This window comes from Hemicordylus capensis, chromosome 3 (assembly GCF_027244095.1).
Source record: "Hemicordylus capensis ecotype Gifberg chromosome 3, rHemCap1.1.pri, whole genome shotgun sequence".
NCBI lineage: Eukaryota > Metazoa > Chordata > Lepidosauria > Squamata > Cordylidae > Hemicordylus > Hemicordylus capensis.
Genome location: NC_069659.1, coordinates 20,384,477 through 20,409,472, shown reverse-complemented (window position 1 = coordinate 20,409,472; position 24,996 = coordinate 20,384,477). Strand labels below are relative to the sequence as shown.

General features: G+C 45.1%; 1 protein-coding gene across 13 annotated transcripts in view; it reads left to right on the top strand.

The window, feature by feature from the left end:
- The first annotated feature begins 1,906 nt into the window (after positions 1-1,906).
- The window catches only part of SLC36A4 (solute carrier family 36 member 4), a 183,861-nt gene continuing 160,771 nt past the window's right edge, over positions 1,907-24,996 (top strand). For 9 of the 13 annotated variants that reach the window (XR_008319964.1, XR_008319963.1, XM_053311399.1 and 6 more), the window contains exon 1: positions 9,099-9,192. Coding sequence is in view for 9 of the 13 variants with exons in the window: in XM_053311399.1 (XP_053167374.1) it covers positions 9,105-9,192 (88 nt within the window). In the remaining 4 variants the exon portion in view is untranslated. Of the gene's footprint in view, positions 2,095-2,546; positions 2,852-9,098; positions 9,193-9,445; positions 10,051-24,996 lie in introns of those variants that run through there. The other 4 variants (XM_053311400.1, XM_053311398.1, XM_053311401.1 and 1 more) reach the window with 4 other exon arrangements.

Below are 24,996 nucleotides of genomic sequence, written 5' to 3'. Positions count from 1 at the left end.
GGAGCTCCAAAAGGATCTCTCCAAACTCGGTGAGTGGGCGACAAAGTGACAAATGCAGTTCAGTGTTGGCAAGTGTGAAGTGATACACACTGGGATGAAAAACCCCAACTTCAAGTATACGCTGATGGGATCTGAGCTGTCGGTGACTGACCAGGAAAGGGATCTTGGGGTCGTGGTGGACAGCTTGTTGAAAGTGTCGACTCAATGTGCGGCAGCTGTAAAAAAGGCCAATTCCATGAAGGATCATTAGGAAGGGGATTGAAAATAAAACTGCTAATATTATAATGCCCTTATACAAAACTATGGTGCGGCCACACCTGGAGTACTGTGTATAATTCTGGTCAGCACATTTAAAAAAGGACATTGTAGAACTGGAAAAGGTGCAGAAGAGGGCAACCGAGATGATCAGGGGCCTAGAGCACGTTTCTTATGAGGCAAGGCTAGGCTACAACACCTGGGGCTATTTAGTTTAGAAAAAAGATGACTGCGGTGAGACATGATAGAGGTCTACAAAATCATGCATGGAGTGGAGAAAGTGGATAGAGAGAAATTCTTCTCCCTCTCCCATTAACACTAGAACTAAGGGTCATCCAATGAAATTGATTGCCAGGAAATCTAGGACTAACAAATGGAAGTACTTTTTCACACAACATATAAGAGAGCCAGCGTGGTGTAGTGGTTAGAGTGCTGGACTAGGACTGGGGAGACCCGAGTTCAAATCCCCATTCAGCCATAATGCTTGCTGGGTGACTCTGGGCCAGTCACTTCTCTCTCAGCCTAACCTACTTCACAGGGTTGTTGTGAGGAGAAACTTAAGTATGTAGTACACTGCTCTGGGCTCCTTGGAGGAAGAGCGGGATATAAAATGTAAAAAACAAACCAAAAAACCAAAAACCTAATAGCTTGTGGAATTCTCTGCGACAAGATGTGGTGACAGCTGACAACCTGGATGGCTTTAAGAGGGGTTTGGATAAATTCATGCAGGAGAGGTCTCTCATCGGCTACTAGTCGGAGGGCTAAAGGCCACTTCCAGCCTCAAATGCAGGATGCCTTTGAGTACCAGTTGCGGGGGAGTTACAGCAGGAGAAAGGGCATGCCCTCAACTCTTGCCTGTGGCTTCCAGTGGCATCTGGTGGGCCACTGTGTGAAACAGGATGATGGACTGGATGAGCCTTGGGCCTGATCCAGTAGGGCTGTTCTTATGTTCTTATGTTCTAAGGAACTGACTCCTTTCAAGATGATGGGTACTACTGGTACAGAACAGAGTAGTGTGGTGTCTCTAGGGGTGAAGATCCCCCACTCCAAGCATTTGATGAGTCCCCCCCTCATCTTACTGAACTCCTCCCTACAAAGCCTAATAATCCACATTTCCCCCCCAAGTGTAGTTTCTATAAGGCTGAGGGCAATGGGAGGAGGTTTGGGGCCCCAGTGAGAAGCAGCAGCAATGCCAGGGTTACCAACAGTCCCTTATTAGCAGGGACGTCTTTTATTTCAGCCCCAAATGGTCTGTCCCTTATTTTCAGCTAATGGGAAGAGCCTATGGCTGAGATCAAACCAGTTATCTTCACTAATAATGAAATAAAGGTGATGATCATGTGAGCAGTATTCAAAGAAAAGTATAATTCAAAGAAATTATGTGTTTTCAATATGGAAGATGAGGTTGTCATTCAGTGCATGTTGCGGATTCACCACCTAGTACAACCACTATGACTACAACGACTGCAATTTCTTCCTCTGTGCTTTTAAAGGAGCCTGCTGCGGTCATCCACATTTCAACTCCTTCCCCTTCTCCCTCCCTACCAGAGTACTTGGTATTTATGGTAAGCGAGGGTGTGGAGCAAGACGCCTGTTTTCCCACTCCATTAACATTTCTACTTTCTCCCCCCCCCCCCGAAAAGTTGCTCCAGCTGTTCCTCTGTCTGCACCCCTGGCTGTTCCCATCATTTGAGCAACCAGGTTTCCATCCACCTGCTGTGTCCTGGGCTGCTGGTTGAGGTGCCTGAACCTGGCAGCATTAGTGCCTGTTTTACCAACCCTGCAGCAGCTCTTTTCTTTTTCTCTTGCTGGATGAATTTGGGGGAGGAACAATGGAATGTGAGTAATCTGGAGGCTCCTGTAGCTGTGCTTGAGGAGGCAGCCGTAGCGATTTCTTTATCAAACTTTTCTGCCACCTGATATGTGCATTTCTAGGCAGTGTGCAGAAACAAAACCAGTATAAACACAACAAATATAAAACAGAATAAGTACAGTTAAAATTTCACAAGATTAAAAAAAACACAATCCCATAAAATAAAAACAGATTAAGTAGTTTAAAATTAATACAAATATTCCCAAACATACTTATAAATAGGCAACATTTGATATTTTTTAAGGGATTATTCAAATATTAAGCACTCTTGAAAAAAAAATTAGTGTTAGTTTTTTCTCCTAACCAGATATCCAACAACCTTCCTTTTTTAAAATTCTGGGTGTAGTAGACCAGCTGTCTTCTCAAGATGGCTACTTTTTTGGCAGGGCTGGGACTGGATTTCCCAGAGTTCCTTGCAAGTCAGATATAAGTAAGGTGGAAGCCATTCAGTTCTGGATGCTCTAAGGCCGTTATTCTACAAAAGATGGTCTATTTTCTGGTTTTGATAGTGTGCATTATCTTTTTGCTTTTCAAGCTACTATGTATTCTATTGCAGCTTTATCTGAAGGTAATTCAACAACATAAGTGGGTTTTAAATTTTTTTTTTTGATATATTTGTTTCCATCATCCTGTGCTGAAGCTGCTCAAAGATTCCTTGGGTGCCTACACTCATTGTAGCTAACCTACTGTGTTTTGTTTGAGTTCTTGAACGGGTAAAGACAGGTGAGTAGAAACTCAAGTGTCTGTATTTATGCAAAACGGATTCTAGGCAAGATAGAAATGTACTAGTGCTGGTCTGTCTAGAGTTAATTATAATGACTTGTGTGTGTAGCACTGAAGGAGTTGGAGTACATTGCTGCTGGTGCAGGGTGTATATTCTTGGTAGGGAAAACTAAGTATGAAGAGGGAGTGATTCTCCCCATTCTTGACCAGGCTCCTCCTTTGCCTCTGCAGATATTTGCCAAAAAGGAGGTACAACCACTTGTTAGTGCACTCTTACATGCTTGTGTAGTTTAGCAGTAAGGGACTTTATTTAAGGAGCAGATACAATGTCAACAATCTCTCTTTCCTCCTTGTTTGCTCTGGGGAGGCTGTAATCCTATTATTCTGGGTGCCTATGGAAAATTTTATTTGTAGCAGTCCTTTATTAAGATTCTGCTTCTTTGTGGCACCTTAAACCAGGGCTGTCAACATCAAGCCTTAGTGTTCTTTGTGGTCTCTTTTTATTCAGTTTTGGACTCTGCTTTTCTTTTTAAGAGAGAACTTGGAGCCTTTAACAAAAGATAAGCTGGCAATGAGAAAAATCTATGATAGAACTGGCAATATAAATAATGGCAACTACAAAAAAATGGAATTTCTGTAACAAAATGATGATCAACTTGGTAATTATAGAAACAAGGCATAGCAGGTGTGTCTGTGTTTAGGTCTTATAAAGATATATCTCCATTTTATGGCCCAGGTGTGTATATATAATCTCCTATGGCACATATTCCATGCTCGCCCTCAACCACTGAGGTGGACAGTGAAGGTCTTTTTCACAATGGCTGTTTTCCCATATCTCAACATTAGCCTTTTCCTCCCACATCATATGTACCAGGGCTTTCCAACTGGTGGTACTCCAGATGTTGCTGAACTACAACTCCCATCATTCCCAGTCTCAAATTGTAGCTGGGGGTGATGGGAGTTGTAGTTCAGCAATATCTGGGGTATCTCAGGTTGAGAACTCCTGGTATATAGCATTGGTATCTGGGTGGTTGGAGCAGTCAATATAAAAAGCTGCCTTATACCGAGTCAGATCATTTGTCCATCTAGCTCAGTATTGTCTATGCAGACTGGAAGTGCCCTCTCCAAGGCTGCAGGTAGGAGTCTTTCTCAGCCCTATCGTGGAGATGCCAGGGAAGGAACTTGGAACCTTCCCAGAGCAGCTCCATCCCCTAAGGGGAATATCTTACAGTGCTCACATGTAGTCTCCCATTCAAATGCAACCAGGGCAGACCCTGCTTAGCAAAGGGGCCACATTCATGCTTGCTACCACAAGACTAGCTCTCCTACCCCCAAAACATTTCACCCTGTTCCTTAATGAGGCGAAGTGAGTCGGTTGCCTCAGGTGGCAAATTACTGGGGCATCAGCTGGGCAGCAAGATGTCCCCCCCCCACCATTGCAGCTGTGCTTCAAAACTCATCTGACTTTGCAAGCGATGCCCCTTTTCACACTCCTTGCAGAAAACACAAAGAGAGAAGAGGAGGCTGCTGACAACCTTCCCACCTACAACACCACTTTCAAAGCTTGCAAGCATTGGCTTTTCGAGGGGCTGGCCCCCAGCGGGGATGTGAGGTGGCAGCATTTGACATCTCTTCTCAGGTGCTGCAATACCTTGGGTTGCCACTAGTTTGGAGGATGTGGAATCTGCTGGGAAGTTGTGGCATGGAAAGAAATAGGCTTTGATCCCTGTGAAATGTGACTTTACTGTACATCTCACAAATGGCAGATGAGGTTGCAAACCTGTTTCTGGGTCCTATACTACTTTGGGCTGCAGGCTGGAAATTGCATTCCCTGCATGTAGAAAACTAAAGGTTGGGGAAGATGGGTTCTAGCCTAGACTCTTTCCTGACATGCTGGTCTTCTCTGTGTAGGCATGTCTTTGTAGATTGCAGTGGTACCATCCAGGCATAGTTTTGTGAGCCTTGTCTGTTTGTAAGCTTTGGGCCTTGGAGAACATGGGCCTTTGACTTGCAAGGTTGGGAACACCTGTCCTGGCATGTGAAGATTTTGGAGGACAAGCAGTGGTTCATGAAAAGGGAGTTTGGACACTGGGGAGCTAGAAGCCGTAGGGGTGTGGAAGACTGGGTAATGGGGGTGGTGGTGTCACAAGTAGTATTGGTGAAAGAACTTTGGCAGGCAAGATGTGCAAGGTAGACCCTTGGACTGGTGAGGGGTATATTTAGATCAGGGCCACGGTTCCCTCTAACAGGGATTCCCAGATGTTGTTGGCTACAACTCCAAGCATCCCCAGTGAAGGATTCTGGGAGTTGTAGTCAACAACATCTGGGAATCCCTGTTAGAGGGAACACTGATCAGGGCTGCTCAGCTTCAGCCCTTCTGCAGATTTTGGCCTACAATTCCCATAATCCCTGGCTATTGGCCACTGTGGCTGGGAATTATGGGAGTTGTCCAAAAACAGCTGGGGGGGGGGGCTAAATTGAGCAGGCCTGATTTAGATGATGATTGTACTATCAAAATTGTTATGTGCTTCAGAAATTATGGGTGTAGCCACTGGGCATCTGGATGGAGAGTTTGGTCCTCCAGCCCATTTGTGTTTTACACCATTCCCCAAATATGATGAGAGATCAATAAAAACAGTACATAAGCATTTGCTGCAAGGATTTCCTGTGCAAATAGCTCTCTGAGTATGTTTGAGAATACTCTTATCTCCTTGTACGGATGACAGAGTTCTAATTTTGATGATGATTAATTAGGAACCCTAAACATATGTGTTGGCAAGAATCTCCTGAAATTTGTGCTTTCCATGCTACTATTGCAGAGATTTTAGAAGGGGATTTTTAAAAACTGAAGTAATTTAGAACTCAGAGCCAAATAAAGGCTAACCTATATCTTAAGCATATCATTGGAGCTGCAGGAGCCCACAGCAGGTTTGGGGTCTTCAGCCCTTGCCTCTGCCATGATGTGTGGGTTTGTGTTTGTGTTCTGGTGGTTCTGGTTCTTTTGTTGCAAATTGCTTTGGGTGCTTTTGCAGAGAATGCGACACAACTTATTTTCTCCTCCAAAGTTTATGCTAACAGTCACTGAGAAGAAATTCTTGGAATTCCTGACACACTCCCTCTGATTAAGAGTTTGATATGACAGCAGGGCTGGATTAACATAGTAGCATATGTAGCATTTGCTACAGGCCCCGCGTTTTCTAGGGCCCCACATGCCTGGCTTGAACGTCTGCCCCTTCTTTCTGCTCTCTGTTTGGTGCTCTCTGCTGACTCTCCTCATTGCCGGCTGCTGCCCATTTTCATCTAAGCAAGGTCTTCCTGGCACCATGGTGTTGATTGGGTTATCTATTATGTTAAGCAGCATGGGAGGGAGTAGTAAGAACAACAATAGGAACAGATAGCTTGCAAAGGGGTCTCAAAGATAACTTAATCGCCAGGGAGTTGGTCCTTATTTGTTTAAAGTGTAAAAGTTTTTAAAAACATACACAGAGAGAGTAAAAGAAATAAAAGCAGTTTAGATTAAAAAAACAACCAACTATTAATGCCGGGCGGAAGAAAGGAAGCTAAAGAAGATGCTAGTTGAATGTTGCCAGCGTTTTCCGACTGACTGGGAGAGGGTAAAGATAAACAATGAGAATGTGTACCTTTAAAAGGAAAAAGAAAGCCAGATGTAGCTCAGATGCACGGCAAGAGGAGTCTCAAAGTCTAGTGGATCAATTGAGGGGAGCTTGGTGGGAGATTATATTATGGTCTTGTTGGGTAAAGTCACTTATATCCTCCTTTAGTATGTAGTGCTGTTGGGAGGGAATTTGTGATCATTGCTTTTCAAGGAACTGCCAAATTTAAGGTGAGCTCCTTTCCTCTCCTCTAGAACTGAAATAACTACTGCTGCGTTGCCAACTTCATTAGCTTTACATTGGGATGCCTGTTGAAATTCTCCAAAGATAAATGGAGGCTGCAAACCTAAACACACTTACTAGAGAGTAAGGCTCATTGAGTTCAGTGGGACTAACTTCTGAGTAAACATGCTTAGGGTTGCACTGAATGATTTGTGCATTTCCTCCTTTTAATATTAAGCATGTTAGTGTAATTTAGATTGAAAGAGGCTGTGCCTCCTGCCAAAAGATTGTCTTTTGGATACTTCTGTTTTCATGGAAGTTGCTAATGCACCTCACCATAATCACATTCATTTGCAATGCATCAACTATTTTAAATATGCATCTGCTTTCCTGTCAGGCTTGCACAAGAGGTTAAACATATATTCTTAAAATTGTCAAATGGCCCTTTTAATGTGATGGCTGCTGGGATCCAATATGTTCTGCACACATTGGAATCAAACATCAACTGTTGTGTGCCAAAATTGCTAATAGGTTCAGATTTCTCAAAGTACAGAATTCCTGAGAACCTTTTAATTTAAACATTCAGAGTTTTGTTCCCCACCCCCTTTGTGAAAATAACTCCAAAGGAGAACCCATGGTCAGGAGTCACAAAAGTGTGTGTTTGTGTGTGTGTGGTGTTTTGCAAAGTTTGGTGACTGGCTGGCTCAGCTGAGTGGAGGCATGGGGTGGTTGGTGGGGGGGGGGCACTAGGCAAATGAAAAAATTGAATTACTTTACTATGGCAAGTAAATAATTTGTTTCAATATTTATGTGCATTTTTTTTAATTTGGGGCACCTTCATAACATATGCTACAGGCCCCACACTAGCTTAATCTGGCCCTGTATCACAGAGAATTATTGTGTAACCAAAACCCAGTTCATACTGTTGCAAGATCCTTGTTTTCCTGAGTGATGAGAAATTCTAGGGACAGAAACAACCCAGGTTTTGGTTTCCTTTGGAATAACTACCTGAAGGCAGAGGCTTAGGAAGAGACCCCTGGACTTCAGGGCCGAAGTCCAGCGCCTCCACAGCCCCTGGGGCCCCCCAAATCCTCTTTAGTCTGTCCCGGGTGGTGTGGTCGCCTGGCCGAGAATGATGATACTTAATTTGCATTTTGGGAGTGGGGGGCCTCCAAAGGCCTTTAGGTCCAGGTTCCAAAATTACTTAGGTGAACATCTGGGCGTAGGGTGTCTGTAAGATTTTATTTTCTTACAAATAAAGCACCAGTGAATATACAGGGTAGGCTGTAGCTAAGTGGTAAAGCACATGCTTTGCATGCAGATGGGCATGGGAAGCTGCTTTATACTGAGTCATAGGAACCTAGGAAGCTGCCATATACTGAGTCAGACCATTGGTCTATCTAGCTCAGTATTGTCTTCACAGACTGGCAGCAGCTTCTCCAAGGTTGCAGGCAGGAATCTCTCTCAGCCCTATCTTGGAGAAGCCAGGGAGGGAACTTGGAACCTTCTGCTCTTCCCAGAGTGGCTCCATCCCCTGAGGGGAAGATCTCACAGTGCTCACACTTCTAGTCTCCCATTCATATGCAACCAGGGGGGACCCTGCTTAGCTAAGGGAACAAATCATGCTTGCTACCACAAGACCAGCTCTCCTCAGACTACTGGTCCATCTAGCTTAGTATTGTCTACACAGACTGGCAGCAGCTTCTCCAAGATTGCCGGCAGGAATATCTCTCAGCCCCATCTTAAGAGATGCCAGGGAAGGAATTTGGAACCTTCTGCATGCAAATATGCAGGTGCTCATCCCAGAGCAGCCCCATCCCCCAAGAGATGGTGCATGCAATCTGACTGTGCTCACATATAGTCTCCCATTCAAATGCAAACCAGGGCAGACCCTGCTTAGCAAAGAGGACAACTCATGCTTGTTGCTACCAAAAGACCAGCTCTCCTCAGATTCAACTCCTGGCATCTCCAGGGGAAAAGGCCCATGTCTGAAATACTTGCTGCCAGGCAGTGCAGACAGGACTGATTTCGATGGATCACGGGTCTGACGGCACACAGCCGCTTCATATACCCTACTGCACCCCACAAGATGTTTCTAGACTTCTGCTGTCTTTCAGCCTCCAGACTCTGCCTGTAATCCTAAACCTGTTTAAAGGGTTGCATTGCACTGTCTTTATTCCCAGTTCACTCCCCTTATTGGCCACTCTAGGGAATATTATCTTCATTTTGTCACATCTCGGGCCCTGATCGGGCACAGCTTTAAGGCAAACGACTCGCTTCAACGGGTTCACCCCCACACAGAACAATGGGCATTCCTGTGTCCCGTCTAGCATCCTGACTTGCTCTCTATGGTACGCTCGGCCAGGAGCATAGGAGCGCTGACGGGGCCGGCCCGATGACGCATGCGCAGTTGCCACATGCAGTGCCCTGGCTCGACATTGGCGGAAGGGCGAGCGGAGGGAACCATAGAGAGAGAGATGGAGACGGCGGCAAGAGAAGAATTAGGTACCGTTCTCTGGAAGGGATGTGCAGAGGGATGTCTGAATAGACGCGGACTGAAGCTGGGGGTTGAGCGGCAGAAGAGTGGCTCTGTTGGGTTATGAGACTAATGCTGGGGATGGGGATTTCTTATGTCTTTATCTCCCCCCCCGCGGGACATGGTTTGTCCCATTGAGTTTACCGTATCCAAGGAGTCGAATAAACCATCCTTCGGGAAAGTGGGGAGAGAGTCGCAGGTTTGGGTCAATGATTCCAGCCTCTGCCCGGCAAGTCCTGTGGCACTGGCAGAAGCGTCGGCAATGGCATTTGCACTTTGTGCAGCAGCAGGCTTGAAACAATCGGGGGAGCGCTGGGCGAGCGACTTGAGCATTCTTGCAAAATCCCCCGTTTAAGGTTGTTGCTTGAAGGAGTGTTGGTTTTGCTAGAGGAACGTTGGCTGCATGTATCCCTTGCCTAGAGAGCTGCTCCTTTTAAAAATGCACGCGGATTTAAAGAGGCGCCCGTGCCTAGCAGTGATTTGCGTGGCTGAGAGTTTAATGTTAGAAGCAAGTGGCGGTTTCTTTGCTTTAAACATCTCAAGGGGTGAGGCGGTCAGGATGGTGGCTCTGAAAAATATCAGGATATTTGGCAATAACAATCTCGTGAGTGAATTGATTCAGACGGAGCAGAAGAGGAATTGAGGGTGGGGGTGGAGAAGTGAGGCCCCCCCTGGCCTCAAGAAGTGTTGTGGGTTCATTTAATTTTGGCTAGGGGGGCTGTTCTCGTGTGAAGACTCCCACCGGAAATGCAGGGAATACCTGGACATGTATTTATAGCCCAGAGCGGTGTACATCGTTATTCTTATCTGCACAACAACCCTGTGAGGTAGGTTAGACGAGAGAAAAGTGAGTGTCCAAGTCACCTAGTGAGTTTTGTGGCTGAATGGGGATTTGAACTCGGGTCTCCCTAGTCCTAGAGTAAGTGAACAGTGATGATGGTGGGATCTTGCCACTTGTTATGGTATGCAGAAGCGTTCACATGAACAGTTGCCACACAAATTCCTCCCTGTCTTTCAGGGCTCTTTCCAGATTAAACCCTACAACAATGTCACTACGGATCTGCAAAGTGTGCTTCCGTACTTCCTGTGTTGTGACATCGCAGTCCCTGCACTGACAGTAAGGTGCCGTTCACATTTCCGATGCCTTCTTCTGGAGAGCTGGTCTTAGAGAAGAGAACTGGTCTTGTGGTAGCAAGCATGGCTTGACCCCTTAGCTAAGCAGGGTCCACCCTGGTTGCATGTGAATGGGAGACTAGAATGTGAGCATTGGAAGATCTTCCCCTCAGGGGATGGAGCCACTCTAGGAAGAGCAGAAGGTCTCAAGCTTCCTCCCTGGCATCTCCAAGATAGGGCTGAGAGAGATTCCTGCCCACAACCTTGGAGAAGCTGCTACCAGTCTGTGTAGACAATACTGAGCTAGATAGACCAATGGTCTGACTCAGTATATGGCAGCTTCCTATGTTCTAGATTTAACCTTTGTGTTATAGTGCTACAACGTTGCAAGACTGTTGCAAAAAATAGCTGTATTTTCCCATTGTAGGAGTTTGAGATTCTGGGGATCGTTTTCAGTACGATCTTGCCAAGCTGAAGCATTTTACCCCTGTTGCATTGTGGAATCTGGAAAGTGCCCAGGTGGTCCTTCTTGTCTTCATCGATGCAAGTTTCTCTAGCACGCTGACTCCCCAGGAGGCAGAGTGCAGAGCGCACTGAGATGAAGGCTGCAGTCTTAAGCACACTCTTATGGAAGGAAGGTCTTGCATAACTTTCCTTCAGCACTGGGATGCCTTGAAGAGCAGCATGTCATGGGCCTGATAGTTCAGTAATGTGTGGAGGGGGATGGTGGTGGAATTCAACCTGGATTTGGCAACACAGGAACAATTAAAAAAAAAAAAAGCAAGCCTAGTTGCCCATAACTGAAAACATTGTATCCTGTCTTTCCACCTCTGGATTGGCGGGGTGGTTTACAATGTAAAGTCAAATGAAGTTCAGTATGAAAGCAGTCTTGTGACAATACAAAAAATAAACCATGCACATCACATGGCAAAGGCCACCTGCAGTTGTACTACTACTACTACTATAAACATTTATATACTACAAAAGTTCTGAAGGCAGCTTAGTAGCAAAATAAATAAGATAGTTCTCTGTTCTAAAAGGGCTTGCAGTCAGCACAAGAACAGCCCTGCTGGATGAGGCCCAAGGCCTGTCCATTCCAGCATCCTGTTTCACATAGTGGCCCACCAGATGCCTTTGGGAAGCCCACAGGCAAGAGGTGAGGATGTGCCCTATCTCCTGCTGTTGCTCCCCTGCATCTGGTATTCAGAGGCTTCCTACCTGACCTTGGAGGGAACTTGCAGCCATCAAGACAGCCACTGATCGACCTGTCCTTCATGAATTTGTCTAATCCCATTCTAAAGCCATCCAAGGTGGTGGTGATTGCCATATCGTGTGGCAGAGAATTCCATAGACTGACTGACTGGTTGATTATTTATTTAACATATTTTTATACTGCCCAAAACTCGTGTCTCTGGGTGGTTTACAACAAAACAAACAGAAAAAGTTAAAACATCAGTTAAAATAAAATGACAACAAAAATTAAAATATTAGTTAAAACAAAATAAACGATACAGTAAAAGTTAAAGCATTACAACAATTTAAAATTTTAAAACGTTATTTTGCACTGTGTTGAAAACGTACTTGCTTTTGTCAGTCCTCACTACACTAAGATGCTGCTCTCAGACGAAAAGTGAACCTTCACAAACAATGTTGCTAGGTTCTGTGCAGCAGTGTGCAAGATCCGTCGGACTATGCTAACCCATAATCTGATTTTAACTACTGGATAGCCTAATATATCTCTTTATATAATTCTATTTTCTTAGATGCAATTAACTTTTAACATTTTACTACTCATCCTATTAGAGTTGTATTGTTTTATAGACCAATTTTTACATATTGCTTATATTAGTTAGTTATCTTACCAGTTTTATTACTTATCAATTAGCTGTCTTATTTTTTAGCTATTTATCTTTTACCCTTTAGTATATTTTATAGCTTATTTTATACTTTTTAGACATTTTAATACTAATTGATAGTTGTATGCATATATGTAGCAACTTTCAATATGGTTCTATTCTCTGTTCTGCTGTACTATTACCTATGCTGGTCTTTGACTGTAATGAAGTTGATTGATTGATTGGCAGTCCTCAGTTTTCAGGCAAACAGTTTCATGGGATGACCCCTGGATGTAGAATTGTGAAAGATAGAGAAAAATTCCTCTACTCACTCTCTCCACACTTTAGCTTTTTAAAAGCTGAGGGGCTGCTGAAGGAGCATTCATGGGGAGGTTGTTCCACAACCAGTGCCATGCCAGAGAAATCACCTAATCACAGAATGCAGGGGACACCTGGAACATACTCTTGCAACATATTCTTTTAGTGTCATAATGAAGAAGGCTGCCCTTCTTGCTGCTCCAAAGACCAGCAATTTTAGCAGCGAGCTTTTAAGTTTGGCTAAAATCAAGAAACTATGTTCTAGATTTTAGAAGCCTGCCTCATATCTTTTCCTCTGGATGGGGGCGGGTGTGTATGCATTGCTGCAAATCACTGAATTGTTTGCAGAAGGCAGAGATGGTGATGGTGGCACTCACTGCATACAGTCCTAATTGAAGCCTAGCTGGTACTTATTGGCTTTCAACATTCTTAATATTTCAGTGCCGTAGCTGTAGATACTTGAGGATGGGGCCATAGCTTCGTGGTGGAGCACCTGCTTTGCATGAAGAAGGTCCCAAACTCAATCCCTGTGGTCTTCAGGTAGGGCTAGGAAAGACTCCTGCCTGAAACTTTGGAGAGCTGCTGCCAGTGGGCTCAACTTCCTCCCTACTGCAGATGTTGGCCTACAATTCCCATAATCCCTAGCTATTGGCCACTGTGGCTGGGGATTATGGGAGTTGTAGTCCAAAAACAGCTGGGGGGCATAGGATGGACCAATGGTCTGACTTGGTATAAGGCAGATTTTTATATTCCTATATTCTTGTCTTTAAAACCATGGTGTGTGTGTCTTGGTCATCCAGAAAACATTTTAAATTTTTTTTTAAAAAAAAATCAGCATTTCTGAAAGTCTTAATATATTTGGCAAGGTGACATGATAAGAGTGCTTTTCCTTTACCCTTCCCAGTACAATTTCATCTGGTACTCAGTTCTCCTGCCCCGAAGAACAACATTGATGTCTGTAATATAGATTTTGTAAAAATATATATTCACATGAAAGGGAAAAAATGAGCTGTTGTGTTTTTCCTGTCTTGTGCTTGAGGCTCTGAAGTGAGATACAAAAGTTTGTGTGTCGTTTAGGCATCAAAAGAAGTCTGTCTTCAGCAGTCCAATGGGTAGGGGGATGGAGATCCCATGGCTCAGTGGTAAAGCACATGCTTTGCATGTAGGAGGCCCTGGATTTGATTCCCAGCTACTTCAGATTCGGCCTGGGAAAGACTCTTGCCTGAAATCTTGGAGAGCTGCTGCCAATTAAATGTAAGCCGTGCTGAGCCTGATGTGCGTAATAAAAAGACAACCCAGGGATTTGATATGGGATAAGACTGCTTCTAAGAGAGGAGAGCTGGTCTAGTGATAGCAAGCATGACTTGTCCCCTTAGCTAAGCAGGGTCCGCCCTGGTTGCATATGAATGGAAGACTTGATGTGTGAGCACTATAAAATATTCCCCTTAGAGCTTCTCTGAGAAAAGCAGAAGGTTCCAGGTTCCCTCCCAGGCATCTCCAAGATAGAGCTGAGAGAGACTCCTGCCTGCAACCTTGGAGAAGCCGCTGCCAGTCTGTGTAGACAATACTGAGCTAGATGGACCTATGGTCTGACTTGGTATATGGCAGCTTCCTATGTTCCATATGACCGAGTTATAAACAAGGCTAATATTACCTGCTCCTTGGAAGTGTTGCCAAGATCTTTCCCAAAGGCTCCAGTTTGCATCAGACAACACATGGGTTTTCTTGAAAACTTTGAATCTTTTCTCATCAGGACTTCTGCCTGCCAGCTTTGTTACAGCTGAGTGTTGGCAGGACTGGGGTCCTGGGCTTCCATCTGCCCGCCCCTGGGCTACTTAAGAGACTGCCAGTGGCGGCGGGGCCACCACCGACGGGGCTGTCACCGAAGGGGGTCGCCACTTTGGGGAGCCAGTTTGGGGAGCAGCGAGGGCCATCCCCCCAGCTTCAGTATTGTTTGGGTGGGGGTGGGGGGCAGCGGCTGAGATAAGTCTTGGGTAAGATTTGTTTTGAATATTTTGGAGCCTGTCTGGAGATGGGGAGATCGGAGAGCGTGTCCATTGGTCTCGGTGCGGTAATCCTAGTAGTGGTGGGGAATAGAAGAAGTTACGTTGGTAGGTCAGCACGCTGTTGCAGGGGAAGGGAAATCAGAAACGTAATAGCTGTTTCCCCTTCTGGCTGCCTTGCCAGCTCTTTGACCTTGGGGAGTAGTGCCAACAACCCGCAGAACCTTGCCTTGTTCCTTTGTAACGCCAGGTCAGTCAAACAAATCTGAAGTAGTCCATGACTTGATCAGGGGTGAAGGGGCTGACCTGGTGTGTATCACAGAGACTTTTTTAGGGGAGGCTGGGGGCCCAGTTTGGGCCCAGCTTCTCCCTCCAGGGTACTCTGTAGAGGAGCAGGTAAGGGAGTGTGGGCGGGGAGGTGGAGTAGCTGTGTTCTTTAAGGATAATATCTCCCTTACCAGGATCCCTATCAGAGTGTCTGATCATATTGAATGTGTGTACGTACGTTTGGGGACCAGGGATAGATTGGGACTTCTGTTGGTGTACCGATCACCCCGCTGCCCAACAGAGTCCCTAACTGAGCTCGTGGACTTGGTCTCGGGTTTGGTGTTGGAGTCCCCCAGGCTTATGGTGCTGGGGGACTTCAATATCCATTTTGGGACTGGTTGTCTGGTGCAGCTCAGGAGTTCATAGCAGCCATGACAACTATGGGCCTATCCCAAGTGGTCTCTGGACCGACACATGTTGCTGGTCATACTCTTGATTTGATCTTTCATTCTGATCAGGATGATGTTCCGTGGGTGGGGACTCCTGTGATCTCCCCATTGTCATGGACGGACCACCATCTGGTTAAGGTCGAACTCACAGTTGCGTCCCACCTCTGCAGGGGTGAGGGACCTATTAGAATGGTCCGTCCAAAAAGGTTATTGGATCCAATAGGATTCCAAGAAGCCTTGGAAGGATTTAATGTTGGCCCTGCTGGCGATCCGGTTGATGCCCTGGTGGAGAATTGGAATAATCAGCTCACCAGGGCAGTAGACATGATCGCTCCTAAGCGTCCTCTCCGACCCGCTTCAAAAATGGCTCTTTGGTATACGGAAGATCTACGGGAGCTGAAGCGGCAAGGTAGACGACTGGAGCGCAAGTGGAGGAAGACTCGACTCGAATCCGACAGATTACAATATAGAGCACATTTAAAGATCTATGCTCTGGCTATACGTTCAGCAAAGAAGTGTTTCTTTTCTGCCCGTATTGCTTCCACAGGCCCGTATTGCTTCCGCGGAGCTATTCAGGGTTGTGAGGGGGCTAGTAGGGCCCCCTACTCCCCTGAATCCAAATTTGGAACCATCAGTTGCCCGCTGTGATGCTTTTAATGAGTTTTTTGTGGACAAAGTCTCTCGTATTCGGGTCGATCTAGATCTAGATTCAGACTCCACAGTTATCACGGTATCAGATGCAGAGGTATCCAGCAACTCCTCTTGTGTGGTTAGACTGGATCAATTTCAGTTTGTGACTCCTGAGGATGTGGACAAGCTGCTCAGAACGGTGCGTCCTACCACCTGTCTGCTTGATCCTTGCCCGACGTGGCTTATACTATCTGGCAAGGGGGTTGTTGTGGAGAGCCTGGTGGCAATTATAAATACCTCTCTGAGGGAGGGCAGGATGCCTCCTTGTTTAAAGGAGGCAATTATTAGACCTATTCTTAAGAAGCCTGCCTTGGACCCCTCAGAGTTTAATAGCTACAAGCCTATCTCCAACCTCCCATGGTTGGGCAAGGTGATTGAGAGGGTGGTGGCCTCCCAGCTCCAGGCGGTCTTAGAGGAAACTGACTATCTAGACCCATTTCAAACTGGTTTTCGGGCGGGCTATGGGGTGGAGACTGCCTTGGTCGGCCTGATGGATGATCTCCAATTGGCAATGGACAGAGGAAGTGTGACTCTGTTGGTCCTTTTGGATTTCTCAGCGGCTTTCGATACTATCGACCATAGTATCCTTCTGGAACGTCTGAGAGTGTTGTGGGTGGGAGGCACTGCTTTGCAGTGGTTCCGCTCCTACCTTTCTGGCAGATTCCAGATGGTGTCGATTGGAGACTGCTGCTCTTCAAAATCTGAGCTTTTATATGGGGTCCCACAGGGCTCCATACTATCTCCAATGCTTTTTAATATCTACATGAAACCATTGGGAGAGATCATCCGGAGATTTGGTGCTGGGTGTTATCAGTATGCTGATAACATCCAAATCTATTTCTCCATGTCAACATCATCAGGAGAAGGCATCTCCTCCCTGAATGCCTGCTTGGAAGCAGTAATGGGATGGATGAGGGATAACAAACTGAGATTGAATCCAGACAAGACGGAGGTACTCATTGTGCGCAGTCGTCACTCGGGAAGCGATATTGATCTACCTGTTCTAGATGGTGTCACACTTCCTCAGAAGGAACAGGTACGCAGTCTGGGAGTGCTTCTGGATCCACACCTTTCCCTGGTTTCCCAGGTTGAGGCAGTGGCCAGAGGCGCTTTCTATCAGCTTCGGTTGATACGCCAGCTGCGTCCATTTCTTGAAGTTCATGATCTCAAAACAGTAGTACACTTGCTGGTAACCTCCAGACTTGATTACTGCAATGCGCTCTATGTGGGGCTGCCTTTGTACGTAGTCCGAAAACTACAATTAGTACAAAATGCGGCAGTCAGGTTGGTCTCTGGGTCATCTCGAAGAGACCCTATTACTCCTATATTACAGGAGTTGCACTGGCTGCCGATAGGTTTCCAGGCAAAATACAAAGTGCTGGTTATAACCTATAAAGCCCTAAACAGCTTAGGCCCACGGTACTTAAGAGAGCATCTTCTTCTGCATGATCCCTATCGTCCACTACGTTAATCAGGGGAGGCTCGTCTGTGGCTACCTTCATGTCGTTTGGTGGCCACCCAGGGATGGGCCTTCTCTGTTGTTGCCCCGAGACTTTGGAACACACTTCCCGTGGGAATAAGAGTCTCCCCATCTCTAGTGGCTTTTAAAAGAGGTCTAAAGACTTATCTTTTTACCCAAGCTTTTTAGCTTTTTAACTTAAACTTTTGATTGTTTATTATTTGTTTTAAATTGTTTTTAGTATTTGTTTGTTGTGAACCACCCTGAGACCTTGGGTTAGGGTGATATAAAAATGTGCTAAATAAATAAAAATAAAATAATAAATAATCAGGATGAATGTTTTCTCAAAACTTTATTATGCAAATTTCCCTGATACCCTAAACAGATTGTGAACTGATTGAGCATGTTTGACCTATATATTTAGTAAGATAACCCTTGCCACATTACCCTCCTGTTTACAAATCAATAATACATATATAGAGAGAGCGAGAGAGATAATGAAAAACATTAATTAATTACAACTTTGAAATTGCCTGGCTTGCCTCATATTGCATTGGTGTTGATTGTGATTAATTAGAGAAATAATAAAAAAATAAGATGGATTTATAATAAATAAAAAATATAGATCCATCTTATTTATTTATTATTTCTCTGTGTAAACCACCCTGAGCCATACTTGGAAGGGCAGTATAGAGATTGAATAAATGAAATAAGTAATAAATAATAAATTCAGCTTCAGTTTATTTTCCCTCAGTTAGCCCATGACTGCCTGTAGGCAGGCATTTAAGGGGCTAACACCAGTTCCTGATGTTGATGACAAGGAGAAATATATTTGGGTGTCATCAGCATATTGATAACACCCAGCACCAAATCCCTTGATGACCTCACCCAGCAGTTTCATGTAGATGTTAAAAAGCACTAGTAGCAGAATGGAGCCCTGAGGGACTCGGCATAGCAGCTCCCATTTTGAAGAGCAACTGTCACCAAGCAACACCATCTGATATCTACCTGAAACCTAAGAGTGTCTCCTATCCCTAAGGTGCTCCAGAAGGATATGATGGTATCAAAAGCCACTGAGAGATCCAAAAGAACCAGCAGAGTCACACTTGCTCTGTCTGTTCCCTGATGAAGGTCATCTATCAAGCCGACCAAGGCTGTCTCAACCCCATAGCCTACTCTAAAGCCAGTTTGAAATGGGTCTAGATAATCAGTTTCCTCCAAGACCTCTTGGAGCTGGTCAGCCACCACCCAGTTAGTCAACTTGCCCAACCATGAGAGGTTGGTAGACTGGCCTATAACTATCCATCACCAGGGTATCCAGAGTGGACTTCTTAAGAAAGGAACCCTAACCACTGCCTCCTTCAAACAAAGTGGCATCCTGCCCTCCCTCGGTGATAACCAGCACTTTGTATTTCGCTTGGAAACGTATCGGTAGCCAATGCAATTCTTTAATAATTGGTGTTATACGGTCCCTTCATGTTGTCCTGGAGACCAACCTGGTTGCTGCATTCTGTATCAGTTTTTTCTGGACTATGTACAAAGGCAGCTCCATGTGGAGTGCATTACAGTAGTCAAGCCTTGAGGTTACTGGCATATGCTCCACTGTTTTTAAGGTTGTTTACTTCCAGAAATGGGCACAGCTTATATATCAGCCGAAGCTGACAAAAAGTGCTCCTGACCACTGCCTCAACCTGAGAAACGAAAGAGTTTTGCATCTAGGAGCACTCCCAAGCTATGTACTGTAAGATATTCCCCTCAGGGGATGGAGCCGCTCTGGGAAGAGCAGAAGGTTCTTAGTTCCTTCCCTGGCAGCATCTCCAAGATAGGGCTGCCTGCAACCTTTGGAGGAGCCGCTGCCAGTCTGTGAAGACAATACTGAGCGTGATAGACCAATGGTCTGATTCAGTATATGGCCACTTCCTATGTTCCTATGACCACAGAGCCTTGTGGATGTCTTTGGTAGAATACAGGAAGGGTTTTAGCATTGATATCTCCTGTGCAGTATGAGAGGATGCCTTTCAGCATCTTCCTGTATTGCGGCTGCCTGATATAGGTATTTCCCATAGTCTGGGAAACATACCAGTGGGTATTCGAACTGACAACCTCTGGCTTGCCAGTCAAGTCATTTCTCAGCCCCTCAGTCTTATTTGGATTCAACTTCAGTTTGTTATCCCTCATCCAGCCCATGACTGCCTCCAGGCAGTCATTTAGGGAAGTTATGCCATTTCCTGTTGAAGCTGAAAGGAGACATAGATTTTGGTGTCATGAGCATATTGATAACACCCTGCACCAAATCTCCCAATCCCCTTCCAGCTGTTTCATGTAGATGTAAAAGAGCATTGTAGACAGTATGGAGCCTTGTGGAACCCTCTACAGTAACTCTTACTTTGCAGCGTATCAGTTTCCAAGTGACCCCATCTGGAATCAACCTGAGAGGTAGGAATGGAACCACTGTTAAACAGTGCCACCAAATCCTACCTCCCTCAGGTGACCCAGAAGGATACCATGGTTGATGGTATTGAAAGCCCTCTGCCAATACCTAACTGGAGATCATCCATCAGGATGACCAAGGCAGTCTCAACTAGTGGTCCCTCTAATTTTTTTTATCTCTGTGCAGAATGAGTTTTGTTCTGGGTGGCAGTATCAAGGTACTGTGTGCACACATCATGCATTTAGAGTGGGGCCTTCCTAGTTCAACCTGAGCGGGATCTAAAATTAACTGAGTGGACATCAGAGAACTTGGGAGCGCTTGCACATGCACACGCCTTAGAGAGAACAGTGGTCTCAACCCCGTAGCCTGCTTGAAAGCCAGGTTGAAATGGGCCTAGATAATAAGTTTTATCCAGGACTGCCTGGAACTGAGAAGCTGCCACCCTTTCAATTACATTGCCAACCATGGGAGATTAGAGATGGGCCTATAGTTGCCTAACTCTGAGGGGTTCAATGTAGGCTTTTTCAAGTATCTAATGATAGCCTCCTTAGAGAAGCATTTATGATGTTTTCCAGACTCTCTCCAATAATCTGATTATTAAATAAAATAAGCCAAGTTGGTTAAGAGAGCAGGTGGTAGGACGCACAGGCTGAAACAGGTTGTCTACATCCTCAGGAGTCAAACTGAAAGTGATCAAGTCTGACCACATAAGAGGAGTTGTTGTATATCTCCATAACGGATTCTGCCCTATTTGTAGAATCCAGTTTGGCCCAAATATGAGAGATTTTGTCCACACACAAAAATAATTAAAAGCATCACAGTGGGTAACCAGTGGTTCCTAATTTGTATTCAAGGGGGAGGAGGCTCGTACTAGCCACCTCACAACTCTAGACAACTCTGCTGGATGTGAACTTGCAGATGCAATGCCGGCAGAAAAGAATTGCTTCTTTGCTGCGCATATTGCCAAAGCATAGATCTTCAGTGCTCTATGTTGTAACCTGTTGGATTTGAGTTGAGTCTTTCCCCATTTGTTTTCTAGTCATCTACCTCACTGCTTCAGCTCCTGTAATTCTTCTGAATACCACGGGGCTTATTTTGAAGCAGGTTGGAGAGGATGCTTAGGAATGGTTGTGTCCACTGTGCTAGTGAGTTCGTTATTCAGAGTGTGAACCAGAGCATCAACAGAATCATAGGAAGACCCAACTTGAAACCCTTCCAAGGCTTCTTGGAATCCTATTGGATCCAATAACTTCATCAGGCAGACCAGCCTAATGGGTCCTTTATCCCTACAGAGGTGTGTAGTGGTTGCAAGTCCTATGTAAACCAGATGATGAACCTATGCAACTTACATAGGTTGCAAGTCCTATGTAAACCACATGACTTGTGGTTGCAAGTCCTATGTAAACTACATCATACCAGAAGATGTAGTGGTTGCAAGTCCTATGTAAACCAGAGGATCTCCTTGTCCACATACTCTCACCTGCTCCACCACAGAGTATCTTGTTGGGACCAAACCGGACTACTAGCCTTCCCCTACCAAGTCTCCGTAATGCATAGCAGGTCAGCTTCTTCATCTCTGGTTTGTTTTGGACCAACCTGGCATCATCATGGTCCACAACCATGGGGAAACAACAGGCGCCCCCACCCATGGAACACCACCCCTGAAAAGACTAAATCGAACTTGTGACTAACAACATGCGTCGGTCCAGAGACAATTTGGGATAGGCTCATAGTTGTCATAGTTGCTATGAACTCCTGAGCTGTTCTTGACAGCCTGGTCCCATAGTGAACATTGAAGCCCCCCACCCACCAACAATCTGGATGACTCCAATGCTGATCCTGCAGCCAGGTCCTTCAGCTCAGTTAGGAACTCCATTGAGCAACGGGTTGATCTGTATATCAACAGTAGTCCCTATCTATCCTTGTTCCTTAGGCTTAGGTACAGACATTCGATATGGGCCAATTCCCCAACAGGGATGCTGGTAAGGGAGACCGTGTTCTTGTAGACTGCAGGCACACTACCTCCTTGCCCACATCCTCTCACCTGCTCCACCACAGAGTATCTTGTTGGGACCAGACTGGACTACTAGCCTCCCCCTACCAAGTCTCTGTAATGCATAGCAGGTCAGCTTCTTCATTTCTGGTTTGTTTTGGACCACCCTGGCACCATAAAGTAGCAAGCTGTATTGTAGTACAAGACTTAATAAAGTCTGCAGATAGACTGCTGCTTCACTCTAGATCAATACCATGTAGACAAGTAAGAGATGTCTGGGCTTCTGTACCATAGGTCTCCCTCTAAGCCACAAATTGTAAGAAATGGACCTTGTTCCTTTATGAACCAAGTTTTAAATGCGTGATTGAATCTACCTGATCCATTCCTTTCTATCTGTATGTTTGTGTATCTGTTCCCCTTTGCTTCCTTCCTTCCTTCCTTCCTTCCTTCCTTCCTTCCTTCCTTTCTTTTTGCTTAAGTAATTTTGTGTACACCAGGTGGAATTTTTATCATTATCCTGGGCAGAAGTATAGGAGTCCTGGAAATCTGTGTGAAACATTTTTAGCAAGTGTCTCTAGATCATCTTTAATAGCCATTGGTATTTCTGTTATGCATTTCTCTAGCTAGTTTTGTACACTTACAAATCATTCTTGAGTATCTGCACTCTTGAGATGGCATTTGGCTGAAAAAATTATCTGCTATTTTAAGGGTGTGTGAAGAGGAAGGCTCTCTATTATTTATTTATTTATTTATTCAATTTCTATACCGCCCTTCCAAAAATGGCTCAGGGCGGTTTACACAGAGAAATAATAAATAAATAAGATGGCTCCCTGTCCCCAAAGGGCTCACAATCTAAAATGAAACACAAGATAGACACCAGCAACAGTCACTGGAGGTACTGTGCTGGGGGTGGATGGGGCTAGTTACTCTCCCCTTGCTAAATAAAGAGAATCACCACATTAAAAGGTGCCTCTTTTCCAAGTTAGCAGGGGTAGCATCTACTGATGGAAAGGGTTGTTTCAGTTGTACAGGGAAATTGTATTAAGGAACAAGTTGTTCTAGTAAGAACTAATCTGCCTGCTCTTCTTTCACTATCCCTACAACTGGACTAAATTTGGTTCAAATCAGTTAGACAGTTCACAAGTTAGCCCACTTGTGCCTCAAACATTCATGTGTCTGCCATCTTGAATTGGGGTGGATGACATCATCACAAACTATGCCATTGAGGTGTCCCTTCAACTGTACCCAATTTGGTTCATATTGGCCCAGACATTGTGAAGTTGATGGAGGGGACACACACACGGACACACATGCAGAATGCAGGCTGATCTCATAAGCCACTGGGAAGTAGGCTAAGACCACCTGTCTCTGCCCTGAGGAGCTTGCAGTCTAAATTTAAACGGGGAGAGGAGGGAATTGAGGAAAAAGTCAGATGTGCGGAATGACAGATAGGAGTAAGGGCTTCCATGAGCAGGGCTGTCAAGAGCAGAGTTGTTTAGGAGAGCAGCCATCTGAGGGTGGTAGTGTTGAAGGAGCAAAGGTTGAGTGGGGGAGGGAGTAGGAAACAAAGTCATACAGACTGGGGTAAAACTGGATAACTTTGAAGACATACTGGGTAAAGAGATGCGGGCAGCTTGAGCACCACCCATACCCCTCTGCAAGTGTAAATGTGTGCAGTAGATCATAGGAAGCTGCCATATACTGAGTCAGACCATTGGTCTATCTAGCTCAGTATTGTCTTCAGACTGGCAGCAGCTTTTCCAAGGTTGCAGGCAGGAATCTGTCTCAGGCCCATCTTGGAGATGCTAGGGAGGGAACTTGAAACCTTCTGCTCTTCTCAGAGCGGCTCCATCCCCTGAGGGGAATATCTTACAGTCCTCACACTTCTAGTCTCCCATTCATATGCAACCAGGGTGGACCTTGCTTAGCTAAGGGAATAAGTCGTGCTTGCTCCCACCAGACTAGCTCTCATCTGGGTGGGACTGCACTGCAGGGCAGCAGCGCTTGGTGGTAAGGGCTTTGTGCACACAGTTGTGTATGCAAGGACACAACTGCATCAATAATACAAATATTTCCATTATAAAACAATATGGGAAATAATGGGTGTTGTGTCACTCAGCTGTGTGCACGGAGCTCTGCTGCTCTGCGGTGCAGCCTCATTGCAGGTGTTTACACATGGTTGGTGCTCAAGCCACCTGCATTGGCTTGTGCAGTATGTGAGCTGGGGAGCTTATTCTTGATGGCAAGCCATTTTGAGGAGGGACTTCCTGTTCAGTGAACCAAAAGAGCGAATGACTTGGCAAGTGATGCTCTTAATAGAGTGACAGTTATGAGTGAGGAAGACCGGACAGAAGACTGAAGAAGTTGAGATGGGAGACTCCCAGAAGGAGACTGAAAAGATCGGGTGAGCTTTAGTGAAGTTATAAAGGAAGAAGCATATTATGCATGCCATCACCAGGTGGAACAAAGAGGGAGTAACTTAAAATACAGCCAAGGTTTTGTCTGTGGTCAGTAGGGGTGGACGGCAACCTTTGGCTATGGAGACTAATGGAAAATCCAGTCTTAAACATATTGAGAAAAACAACCAGACATCAAATAGTTTTCCTGTGTTTGTCTCTCTGTCCTCCTTGCATGATTGTCTTGTGGTTTTTGCCACTTCTTTATAAGGCTCCCCATCTGCTAGAAGGAGAATAAGTACGCACTGTGGTCTGCTGATTGGAGGAGTATCTCATTCCTACTAATAAAATTCCATAAGAAGAGTTCTTAAAACTTGGGTTCTCAGATGTTAGACTACAACTCCCATCATCCCAGCCACAATGTGGCTGAGGAAGAACGGGATATGAAAAATATTAAAATCAAAAATCAAAACAATTGATGCATACTTCATCAGATTTGGCACATTTCTGATATTCAGCTGCAGTGATAAATGCTTGAAATCCAGAATTTTGTTTAAAACTTTCAGAGAAGCTTATGATTTTATTGCATGCAATAGCATCCTCCAGTTTCCTATGGGTATATAATTTGTTAAACATCTTGGTAAGAGAGGTTGTTTCAGCTGACAAGGACAAATATTTATGAGCTTTCAACTGGTTCAACAAGCAAGTCTAATTCTGGTTCACTTACTGAACCAGTTCGGGCACTTGGGTAAATATGCACGCCCAGATGTTCTCAACTCTTCCCTTCTGAGTAGCATCAGGATCCTTACTTTGCAACTT